General features: G+C 41.4%; 1 protein-coding gene across 8 annotated transcripts in view; it reads left to right on the top strand.

Moving 5' to 3' along the window:
- The window catches only part of LOC5508904 (nesprin-1-like), a 77595-nt gene that overhangs the window by 32745 nt on the left and 32586 nt on the right, over positions 1 to 12264 (top strand). For all 8 annotated transcript variants that reach the window (XM_048723804.1, XM_048723807.1, XM_048723806.1 and 5 more), the window contains 6 exons: positions 217 to 513; positions 791 to 1117; positions 1680 to 2003; positions 2256 to 2582; positions 2842 to 3168; positions 3397 to 10620. In XM_048723804.1, coding sequence (XP_048579761.1) covers positions 217 to 513; positions 791 to 1117; positions 1680 to 2003; positions 2256 to 2582; positions 2842 to 3168; positions 3397 to 10620 — 8826 coding nt within the window. The remainder of the gene's footprint in view (positions 1 to 216; positions 514 to 790; positions 1118 to 1679; positions 2004 to 2255; positions 2583 to 2841; positions 3169 to 3396; positions 10621 to 12264) is intronic.

Below are 12264 nucleotides of genomic sequence, written 5' to 3'. Positions count from 1 at the left end.
TTTATATAATATTTCAATGTGATTTCCGGAATAGAACTTTGATTTTACCTTTGGGCAATATTCTAGTCTTGTTTTTCTCCAATAACAATTCATAACATGGCCTGTCGTATTCCTTGACTGTACTTTCCCCGTGCTCTGTTAACTGGTCATTACATACTTGTCATAATAGCACAAAATAAGCTGTGCGTTCTTAATTCGTTTTTTTTTTTTTCACAGTACTTGCAGCAAGATCTTGAGTCCCACAGAGCCGAGCTCGAAGACTTGACCAAGGAGACTGTAGCACTTCCATTAGAGAAAGTGATGGCGGATGCCTCGGCCAAGCTATCCGAGGGCCTGGGCCTCGCTCCTGACACCGAGAGCGAGTTACAGTGCGTCATAGACCAGTTTGAGGAGTTTAACATATCAGTGAGTGAGTGGGGATCGTGGTTCTACCCCGCGCAAGCAACACTTGAAGAGTGCAAGGGAGAGTGGATCACCAAGTCCCACATGGAAGAGATGAACGATAGATTGCAGGTATTTAAATCAATCCAAGGGTTTTGTAACATTTGTAATATTTTGTAGCTTGTAAATTCCCTCAATAGTTTCATGTAAAATTGATCAACAATCTCGCGCAGATGTAATTGTAATACGTGTCAGTTGTCTGAGAGAGACTATATTATTTAGTTGCGTACTATTTCTAAGCGTTTCCAGTTACCTTACTCCTAAATCATATAACTTTACCTTAGGTCGGGTAGCGCGAATTTTGGTCCAATGTCGGCTGTGTAGTATAATGATCATTTTATTGTAACAGGTGCTTGTGGACGAGATGGACCGCAATGATCAGCTTATTGGTGATGTGTACAACAAGGGCGATATTCTTCTTCAAGTAGTAACAGGCCCTAGCAAGTCAAGCATTGAGAACCAACTCAACCAGCTGGAAGAAGAGTGGGCAGACTTCTGTCAGGACACCATTACAATCAAGACCGAAATAGAAGACACGCTAAGTCAGTGGGCGGAGTACGAAGAGAGTAGGGACAAGCTTCATCAGTGGCTGCTTGATGTGGAAAACAAGTACAAGGAGAAGGCCAGTGATTCTGCGAATGTTGCTGTGCTTCGAGAAGAACTCGAGGATATTAAGGTAACACGATGGATTTTCATTTACTTCAGGTTATTAAAGGTCATTTAAACTTCAATAACATCAATGTTTCACTTGTCATTTAAATATTATCATTAACCATTTACATCATTTTTCAATCGTGTATGGTAATGGTTACTTTTATTCAAATATTATCATTAACCAAGTATGTCAATCGGATATGGTTATTCTTAATTTCTTGTGGGAGTAGTTTGATTTATTTTGTAAACAAAAATAGTGACTGATCCATTCTTTAATGTAACACTCAAAAGATCGTCTGTTTGTCACAGCCAGATTTGTGACCATGCCGCCTTAATGCATTTCTTTTTTCATAAGTGGACGCAAAATTAGATAAGCCAATGGTAATGTGTAAACTGAGTATAGCATTAAATTGTAAAAGTGTCAAGAACAATTATAGAACGAGATAGAACATTTTATATGACGATTCCAATCTTATTCATTTGAATAGTTCATAGATGTAGAAGGATTGATATAAACTAGAACTTACAATAAAGTACTTCTGTCATTTATTGAATAAAATACTTCTGTCATTTTTTGCCCCTAGAAATTACGCCAAGACATGGGCATCCAGGAACTTGTGCTAGACTTTATCAACGTGAAAGGCCAAGAATTCAGCGGAAAGGTAATGGAGAACGAACACTTTGAGTTGGACCTGAAAGCTACTAACGACCACTGGGACTCAGTGAAAGAGCAGGTGTCGCGGCGCAGCCTCCATCTGAAAGACCTGCTGTGCGACTTGTGTGCGCTTGAGGAAGATGTGGTCAAGCTTGGTGAGGTTCTCCACCACACCGAGGTGTGCCTGAACGACAGCGAAAATACCAAGGAGCCTGGCTATAATGGCATCCAGAAACAGCTGGCCAAGCTCAAGGTAAATATGAAGCTGGTAATCATGAAAACGCAGTGCCATAAACGGGTGCAATGTCGGGAATTGATAATTTTAAAAGCAAGGCTGCATTATGCTAAAAGTGCCAGGGTGACTATAAAGTTTTGATTTCTGTTTGAAAACTAAACATCCAGTATCAAAGTTACTTTGGTTATTTTGATCGAGGTGTTCTGGGTATTTTTGCTTGACGTTTCTGGTTTTGATTGTTGGTGATATCTGTTTTAATGTCTCTTCCAGGCTCTGGCAAACAGCTTCGAAGGCCATGTTGCACAGCTAACAGACGTCCGGGAGATGTTCAACCGTGTCCGAGAACGATGTAATAGTGAAAGTCGCACTGATCTTAGCGATAGGCTGAAATTCCTTGACAATCGTTGGCACTCAGTACGTGATCAGATCTCGGAAAAGGTCCAAGCCGCGGAGACAGAGATCAGTGAGTGGACCTCGTACAATCAGCAACTGGATGATATGATAACCGAACTACGCAACGCCGAGATTAGCCTCGGTGCCTCCTTGATGGGAACACCTGACTTGGACCAGCTCGAGAGCCAATTGGAGGAAGTAAAGGTTTGTCTTACTTGTTTTACTGGTTACATCAAATGCCAGTCCTGAAACTTGTATAAAGGACTGGTACTTAATCTCGCTGGACTCAAAATTACAAACACATTGCATTTATATAATACCGTTATAACTGGATATTGCTGTTTAACAGTTATTTCTGAAGCTCGAGTGGGCTCTGAGCCAAAAGCCCATGACGCCGATTGTTTTAGTTAAATCACACTGTTAGCCAAAACGTAACAGGTATCCTTATGTGGTATTATTACAGGGTCTGTGTGAGGACATGGAGGGCAAGCAAGAGCTCTTTGAGAATCTGAAGAACAAAGGCGTTGATATGATGGAGAAGATTCCTGAGGAAGACAAGTCTTATCTGTCGAGTCAGCTGCGCTGCTTGTCAGAGTTGCAGAGTAGTGTGATCCGTAAGGCTGTCGACAAGCAAGAGGAACTCATTCACAAAATCATGCAGAGACAGGACTTCGAAACCCAGCTGCAGAGCTGTGTTCATGTGCTGGCAGAAATAGAAGCGACGCTAAGCAGTGAGCTCAGTCCAAGCCTTGACATAAAGGACATGAGGGATAAGTTGACACATTGTGAGGTATGAATTTGTCTTTTGTGCTCCGTGGTCATGTTAGCCATATGGCATTAGAATTGCTGCTACTTCGTATGTCTTCGACTCGACAACGTTTTATCTGCGCCCACGTAGTTAGGTGATTAGCTCTCAAATGTCTTCATTTATTTATCTTAGTGTAAACAATGGAGCCCTGTTTTCTAGAACTTGGATAAATCGACCCCTTTGTCAACCTGTTTTTTTTTTTACTTGCAGTCTCTGGTGTGCGAGCTAAATACCCAGAAAGAATACGTCAACCAACTCAGTGAAAAAGTAAAATCAATTATCAGAGTATCCCCTTCCCAACGCCGTGAGAATCTTGACAAGCTGAAGAATGTAGCAGATTTGTGGAAAAAAGCCATTCGGTTAGCGAACGAGAAGAAAGCAGATCTAGTAAAAGGTATTCAGCAACAGGAATCTTTCGATGAGAAATACATGGAGTGCATGAAGATGTTTCAAGAGATTTCGGAAAATCTCATCAGTATTTCAAATGAACAAGATCTGCATTATGTAGGTAGTCGTGTCGACGATGCTGTAGCACTGGGTAAGGAGATATGTGGCCATCTCGAGGAGCCTGATAGTTCCTTTTTAAGTGAGAAAATCGAGTCTCTTAAGATCGCCTGGGTGCAGACACAAGAGGTTCAGCAGCAGTCGACGTTAGTACAGGAACAACAAGCCATGAATGAAGAAAGACTTAATGAAGTTCGTATCCATTTTGAAGATTACCGCAGTAAACTTAAGATTTTCAATTCCTGGCTAGACGAGGCAGAGGCGATGCTCAAGACAGAAATGTTCTCGGTTCCCGAGGAATTGCAGATGGAGGAAATTCGTAAACAGGAACAGCTTCACAACCAAATGCAAGCCAATTCAGCTCTTGTAGAGAGTATTATTGAACAAGGGAAATCTTTATCGGGTACTTTATCCGAAAATGAACGAGATGAAGTGCAGAAAGAACTGAAGCAATTATCCGAACGATGGTCAAACCTGCAGACGCTCGCAGACCAAAGTGGAAGTGAGATGGAGCAATGCATCGCAGAGCAGTCCGAGTACTACCACGAACTCGAACGGTGCGTAGACTGGCTTCAGGATGCCGGAGCAGCGATTGCAAATTACGAGGTCGACAACAACGACCTTGTAGGTGTGCGACAAGAACTGGAGAGTCACGAGCAATTATCGGCAGAGATAAGGACTCGTGCTTCAATTGTTGCGTCAGTGATCGAGAAAGGGAATAAACTTGTGAAAAAGCTGCCAGCACATGAGAAAGAAGATGTCCGTGAGCAGTTGGTACGGCTCGAGGAGGAATGGCAAAATCTGAACGAACAAGCAAACGATAAGAGGAAAGAGCTGAAGTCATTTTTAGGAGAGTCTGACGAACAAGAAATGCCCGAAGACCAGGGAGATCCCGAGAAGAAAAAGGATAATGGTAAAGTAAATATGCCAGAATTTAAGAAGGAACTTGCAAGAAACATGGAATTCATTCAAGATCTAATCTGGACTTGTTCTTATGGTGCAGCTGATCGTAATGTGCACGCCGAAGTTGAGTCTGAACATGATCGCCTGGAAGCATTCATCGAAGAAGGGAAAGCATTGGTTGTGGGTCTTGATGAAGGACCACAGCGCGAAGAACTTCAAAAAGAAGTGGATAAACTTCATGAGGCCTGGTCTACCCTGGTCCGTAAAGCACGCGGGAAGAGACGCAAGTTGCAGCGGCAGGGAAGCTCGGCAGAAAAGAAGCAAATGGAAATTATGGCGCAGATCGCACAATTTAAGATTTGGATGCAGAATTTTAGCACAGATTTTTTGATTGATTCCGATAGCGTAGATAACATCCCAGAGCTTTTAAGAAAATGTAGAAATATTGATGCTGATCTTATTCACGGACAAAAACAGCTTGATGAGCTGGGAAGAAAAATTGAAGACATGAGAGCCTCCATTAGTCCTAGCGAGCAAGTGAATATAGAGGGCATTGACACAACTATCAGTGAACTGATCAGCAAATGGCAGTCCACCAAGACACAGGCTGTGAATACAGTGACAGGACTAACGGAAGTGAACAATCTGTCCGAAACTGTAGCCATATCCGAGCGACACAGTGCAGAGCTCAGAGACTGGGTTGAAGGTGAAGCTGCAAGCGAACACACAGAAGGACTTTCCTCTGCTTTGGACAGCGTAATCGAAACCCAAGATGAGTTAACTCCAATTAAATCGCAGCTGCTGGTGATAGAGATCGATCTTCGAGTGTCTTTTACTTCTATACGAGCTCGCGTGGATGCAGCGGCTTTTGAACTAGCGAGACTCAAAGTATGTCTGCAAGAACACATTCAAAGGCGAAAATCCGCAGAATTGGAAAAATCACAGTTAGAGGAAGAAATAATCAGTTGCAAGAAACTGATTGAACAAGTGGACGAAATTTCAGAAAGAGATATCAAAACTATGGATTATACACTACTGAATGAGTTTAAGAGTGAGAGTGTCACCGCACTAGAATCATCTGAAAACGCAGTCGCAACACTGATGCATAAGATTGATGGAACACTTGATAATTTAAGTGATGAGGATCGAAATAGCATAGGATGTAGTGTTACAGAAATATATTCCCAGCTTGAACGTGCAAAAGCTCGGAATGCATTGGTGTTGCAGACTTTGGATGAAATGATTCACGCTAGACAAATGTTTAAGCAGGACTACGAGGAGTGCGAGCGTGTTGTAGCGAGCTTGGAGGAAAAGCTTTCAAACTCACTCGACCATGATGGTGGACTATCCTCATTACATAATCGTCTGCAAGACCTCTGCGAGATTAAAAGGATGCTTAGCTCAGAGGCAGGAATCATACAACTATTTCTTCAGTCTGAAAGCAAAGACGATGGTTTTACCAAGGAAGTTGAATGTGGAGAAATCTCTGAACGCGTACTCAGGTTAAAGGAAACGGCTGAAAGTACCTATTTGATTTTGAACGACCGGATCGAAAAGGTCAAAGCCTTAAACAGTTCCTTTAAGGAAATTTCGGATTGGCTTTTGAGTGAAACCCGAGGGCTTGAAAACATAGATCAACCCCGAACAATGTCCTCCATTGATGAGATTCTTTTAAGGCTTCAAGAAAAACAATCCGAGCTTTTAAGCCGCGAAAAGTCTCTTTTGGACCTTAAAAGTAAGGCAGAAGAGTTTCCGAAGTTATTCGAAGGTGCCGAAACAGATTCTGCAAATGTCCAGCTTCTTTATGACTCTCTAGAATTTAAACTACGTGAAACAATACGAGAGTTAGAGAGAAATAGAGATATCCTTTTGAGATTTAACGATGAGCTAGACCAGTGTAGGCGTGTTGTGACAAGCTTAGAGGAACTCCAACCGGAACTCTCTAGCGCAACACACACAGAGCAAATGCAGTACATAAATGAGCTGGATAACAGGTTTAAAGAAATTGTGGGGCAGAGTGTTTGCATTGGCAACCTTGACAAGATAAAGGCAAGAGTCGATAAAACTAAAAACGAAAATTTAAAAAGTTACGCCGAACAAGAATACAAGCGCATAGTTGCTGAATTGGAATCCAGTCAGGAACAAGCAACTAAGAGACTACAGGAGCTTAGAACACGAGTGGTATTAGACGACTTAAATCAGAACATCGCAAAGGTCTCTGACTGGCTTCAAACTTCTGTCATTGAAACGGAAGGTCTCGATCCACCAAGAGGGAAAGATGAGTTAGTAAATAATATGAAAAGGCTGGAAGCGATTTTAGATGAGTCTCTTTCCTACGAAGCGCAGCTAATGGCTGTAAAAGATGATTTAGAGAAACGGAGTGATGATTTAAGTCAGAGCTCCGCGGAGGGAAACATTGAAGTTATTGACAGTCTACAAGGCTGCATATCGATATTACAGGATAAAACTTCCGAGAAACGTGAGAAACTGAAAGAGTGTTTACCTGTAATAGATAATCTTTCATCACATGTTATTTCATGCCAGGATTTGACTGCATCTAAAAACCAAACATTAAGCTCCGAGCCTACTGAAGATGAACTCAATGAACGTTTGTCAGAGCTCAAAACAATAAGAGCTAAGGCAGCAGAAATAAGCGATGAACTAACAAAAGCCAAGACGTCATTGCAAGAACAAGAAAAAGTAATAAATCCAGAGTTTTACCAATCTCTTCTTGTCGATACTGAAAATGCGATTAGTGATATATCTTCTTTAGTTGGACAGGTTGAGCACCAAACATCCGAAACTGAAACCTGTCTAGATAAGATTGGTCAATTTCGTAGCGCTTGTACGGACTATGAATCTCGTCTTCAGGACGCGGAAGCTAATGTCAATGGTTTAGAAAAGTGCGAATTGTCAGAGCTATCTTTGTTAGCTGACACTTTCAAGGACGCCAAGCTAGACCTTGAAGCAAACGCAGAACAGCTGGTGATGTTAGAGGGCTTGAGTGTGATATCCCCAGACATGAAGCATAAGATAGATGAGTTAAAGAAAAGAACTACCTCTGTAAGAGAACGTATGCCCTTGGTAGAAGCACGTGTGGCGCAACGTATTTCCGACGCCAATCAGAGCAAGGAAAAGCTTGAAAGAGCAAGGGAATGGGTCATGGAGGCTGTAAAGGTGCTCAAAGCCGATGTTGAGAATGATTTGTCAGGACTATCCTTGGAGCAATATGCTGAGAAGGTCAGGCAGATCGTACTGGATTCGTCTGATTTTGAAGGCAAGGTTAAGGATATTCTGGAAGATGAAAATCTGAGAAATCTTTCTGAGAATGACGAGGAAATAAGGAGAGACCTTAGATTGTTTCATGAGAATTGGAACTTTGTTCAAACTGATGCATCACCGTTAGAAGAGTCGCTGAGAGGAATTCTACATGAAAAGGCCGAACTTATTGATAAGGTCAAGCGATACTCGGAGGAGGCAAGATTGCTTAGGCAAGAGAACGATGTGGTCGGCGACCTCTCTGTCCACCCAGAAATTGCTAGTTCACAAGTTTCTGAGCAGGACGCGCGTGTCCAAAAATCGCACACTTTGACTTCAGATATAGAAGCGTTGGAACTCGAGGGTATACCGATTTTGGAGAAGCTACCAGAGAAAGATAGATTACAACTTTTGAAAGAGATTTCGTTGTTGAAAGAAGACTCTCGAACTGTTGAAGTTGTTGCTGCAGTACGGCTTGAGGACTTAAAGAGTTGGATAGCCGTTTTGAATAGCGTACAGCAAGAATACGGGCTATGCAGCGATCACTTAGATAAGGTGAAAGCCTCCGTGGAAGCTAGGGATTTGATATCCTCTGATTTGCGAACGGAAAATAAATCCCTTGGGATACTTAGGAACGCAAAAGCGGACTTAGAGGTAGCGGAAGAAAAGCTAGAAAGTCTAGTGGAGAGAGCAGGTGATGCTTTAGCTCACGCTTCGGCGGAAGAAAGGAAAACGTTTGAGGCATCACTGAACCAGCTTCGCCTTGACTGCAAAAACACGGACCTTGAGATCGACGTGTTGGTTAAAGAGACCGAGAGACGCATCCAAGAACTTATTGAGTTCGAGGAAAGCTCATCACGTTGCGAGCGTATCGTGAATATGTATCAGGCCTCTCTTCCCAAACAATCCCCGAGCAAATCAGAGCCATTAGAAAGCCAAATAGAGAAACTACAATGTCTATACAATGAGATGGAGGAGAAAGACATTTACTTGACAAAGCTAAAGACATCAGGAGACGTGTTGGCGGACAGAGACCCCAGCAGTACCACACATACCGCCGGACGTGCTAACAAGCTCTTTGGTGATTGGAATCAAGCGAAGACGTCTCTTGGTCAAGCCTTAAAAAAATGCGAAGGACTTTCTCTTGCAAAGGAAAAATTTGAAAAGGAGTACAATCAGTGTTTGGAAAGTCTGTCTGCCTTAGAAGAGAGTATTCAACAACCGTTTGCCAGCTCCGAGGACAAGAAGGCTAAAGAAGAAGCTCGTTTGAATAAAGTTGAAGTTTGTGGAGAGCAAATTAACAGTCTTTTACAACTGTCAACTGGCACTCTAGAACAACTGCAAGACCCTGAAGGCCTGGTCAAGTCTTTGTCGCGCCGACTTGAAATTATCAAAAAGCGCGTGCATGTCGAACTGAATGAAATTGAAAAGGAACAGCAAATTGAAAAAGATCTAGAAAACGAGATTTCCGAAATAATTGAGTGGATGAACGAAGTGGCAAGGATAACTGAAAAAGAAACCTTGACTCGCCACGACGACACGCTTTTGTCTTCAGTTGAATCAAATCTTGATGGCTTAGAAGACAAGTCTCTACGAGTTAGTCAGCTTGTAGAGAAAATGGAAGAGCTTCCAGAAAACAAACAGAAACAAGTCATTAAAGAGAAGCTCTCTCAACTTCTAGATCAACTAAAGAAGCAAAAGGTCGCGTTCAAAGGTAAAGCAAAGCTACTTCGTGAGGAGAAAAACTATTTGCAGCTTATTCAAGAACAAGTGAATAGTAGTGTGGGTGTCATCAAGGACGTGCTTATGTTTCTTAACACCGACGAAGTGCCAGATGAGTATTCTTGGAAGGAGCAACTTGAAGGCTGCAGAGAACATTTAGTCAAGCTGGAAACTTCGTTAGACGCCCTATCGCCCATTCAGGACAATGTGACTCAACAGCAAAGTGATCCCGCGCTCCTAAAGGAGTACAAAAACACCATGAAAGAGCTAGATAATGTCCGCCATCAATTAAACGCACGTGTGAATGAGCTACAAGCAATCAATGAATTCGAAGAAGATTACGCACGACTGGCAAAATTGAACACGCAGCTTGTAACAGAGTTAGACCGTTGTAATGAGGAATTTAAGGACTTGGATGCACTTAAAAATGATTTAGAAAGTGTTGAGTTACTTGAAAAGAAACTAGCGGAAACAAACAATCAATTTGAAGACCTCGAGGAGAGAAGTAGTGAAATTTCCGAGAAGCTTCCCGTCGAAGCCCAAACAGAGTTGAGAAAAAGACTCAGTGATCTCAGTCTCCAAAGACTAGAGGTCGAGGGTACCCTTGCAGATCGCCGTGAATCCTTGAATATTCTTGTGGCAGAGCGACAGTCTATCAAAGACTGGATTTATGTCTCCGAGAGATTGGTGTCTCAAGGGGCTAACTTGACTGAAGATGTGTTTTCGCTTGATTCTAAACAAATTGCGTCAACTATTCCAAGTCTACAAGTACTCATCCCCAAACTGTTGGACCACGTGGTTATGGGTGACGGACTCAAAGTTTCCCTGAACGACATGGAACTTCCTTTTCACGAGGCCTTGGCGAAAGTTACTGAAATGAGGGAACAAGTGCTGGATGTTGAGCTGAAACTGAGAGAACTACTTCAGCAGCAAAATGACTCTAAAGAGGCTGTAGCCATTGTAGAAGAAGTTCTGAGAAAGTGTGATGTCCATTTGGATCCCGTTACTTCCTTGGGAGATGCTAGGAATCAATTGGTGGTTGTCAAGGTGGGCTATTTTATATCTCAGTTGCAACAGTAAACAGTCGCCTTTAAGAACCTAGAGATTAAGAACCTACAGGCTGAAATTTGGCATTCAAAGCCCCCTTTTTATAATAGGTTTTTTTAAGGTCACTAAAATAATAACAAGAGAGAAAATAGGATACCTTTCATAAAAGTTTGGTGCATTGTATACTTTAAATACGTTGTGTTCAACATTGATTGTAAGTAAGTAAGCATTTTGGCTAGAAACTGTTATTGTTCGGTGTATATGATCCAATTAAGAAACAGCCTGATTTGTCAAAAGGTACCCTGATTTATAAGAACCTATTCAGCCTGATCTTGAAGTTCTAGGTTTTTTATGCTAGTGTTTACTGTTAAGTTAGAAAGTTTTTTTTTCTGAATCGTCTCGTCCAGGGACAAACCTTGACAATATTGTGTACTGAGATTGGCGATGCGCTTATTTCATTTTTTCATGCCTGTTTATTATTTTTTATTGACTTATTTTTTATTAAAGAATATAAATTAGGGATTCTTAGGTGTTAGTGTTCCTTTTTATTATTATTATTTCGTACATTTTTTTTATGGTCCAAATAAGGTTGATTTCCCTAGAATGCTCTCAAGAACAGATGAGAGCATTAATCTAGTTTATAATTTTGTTTTCAGTTTGTTTCTTTTTAGTTTTAGTCCGTGCAATTGTAACTAAAAGGAATTTTTATTATAAAGGCTAGGTTACTGTTTTGATTAAAGAGGTCCTCCTTTTCGGTTCAATTTTAAGAATGAAAATAAAAAGGTAACATTAATAGAACATGAATAGAATGCGTTTGAGTTTTTAGGAACATTTTATCTAATTTTTATTGCTGTGTCGAAACTAGTGTTCAAAACGATCAAAAGTAGCGCTTACTATCTTTCCAATATCGGTAAAATGGTTCTCTACCGGGAACGGCATAGTCTAGATAGCGAGATCATGTTTCGTTTTTAAGGACTATAACATCAGTAGTCGCCTTTTTTTAGTTTAATTCAACATTTACTGAGAATGATTTGTTTTGTTTTTCGGGCGTCGTGAATGAATTTGTAATAAGCGAAGAACAAAGGTTTTTCGCCGAGTGCTCGCGACACACGCCACCTGTAAACTAGCTCCATTCACGTCAGGAGATATAATTACTTCCTCTTTACCATGCGCTAAAACTCCAGCAGACACAAAAACAACGACTTGAACGCTGACATGAATTCAGTCCCAAAAGTATTTTACTGTATCTACGTAGAAGATAAATGGGTAAGCAATGCTCCTTTCAGTTTGAATGAACGAGAAAGGTGAATAGAGAGCGAATCTCCACGGCCGGGTTTCCTGTTATTCGCATCTTTCGCTCAATATCTGTCCTCAAGTCGCCATGGAGAAACCCTCCTAATTCATAACGGTTGATTTGCATATTTAGTCTGCACTTTAATCCACTGTTGAATATGTATTCTTCCTTGGCTGCATTGTGTCGAGACTGTTCGGTAGCCGCGGGAATATGGTTGGTCTTTCGATCGTTATTCAAGTGGTGTTTGACGTTGGTAACTGCATTTGTTGCGATGATCGCTTTTTTACAGCTCTTCAATTTGCTCTTTGGCAAACGTATGAGTATATCTTATTGACCGAGTTTTTTCTAGA

Source organism: Nematostella vectensis, chromosome 2, assembly GCF_932526225.1.
Source record: "Nematostella vectensis chromosome 2, jaNemVect1.1, whole genome shotgun sequence".
NCBI lineage: Eukaryota > Metazoa > Cnidaria > Anthozoa > Actiniaria > Edwardsiidae > Nematostella > Nematostella vectensis.
Note: the sequence above shows the minus strand (reverse complement) of the source record. Positions and strands in the feature narration are given on the sequence as shown.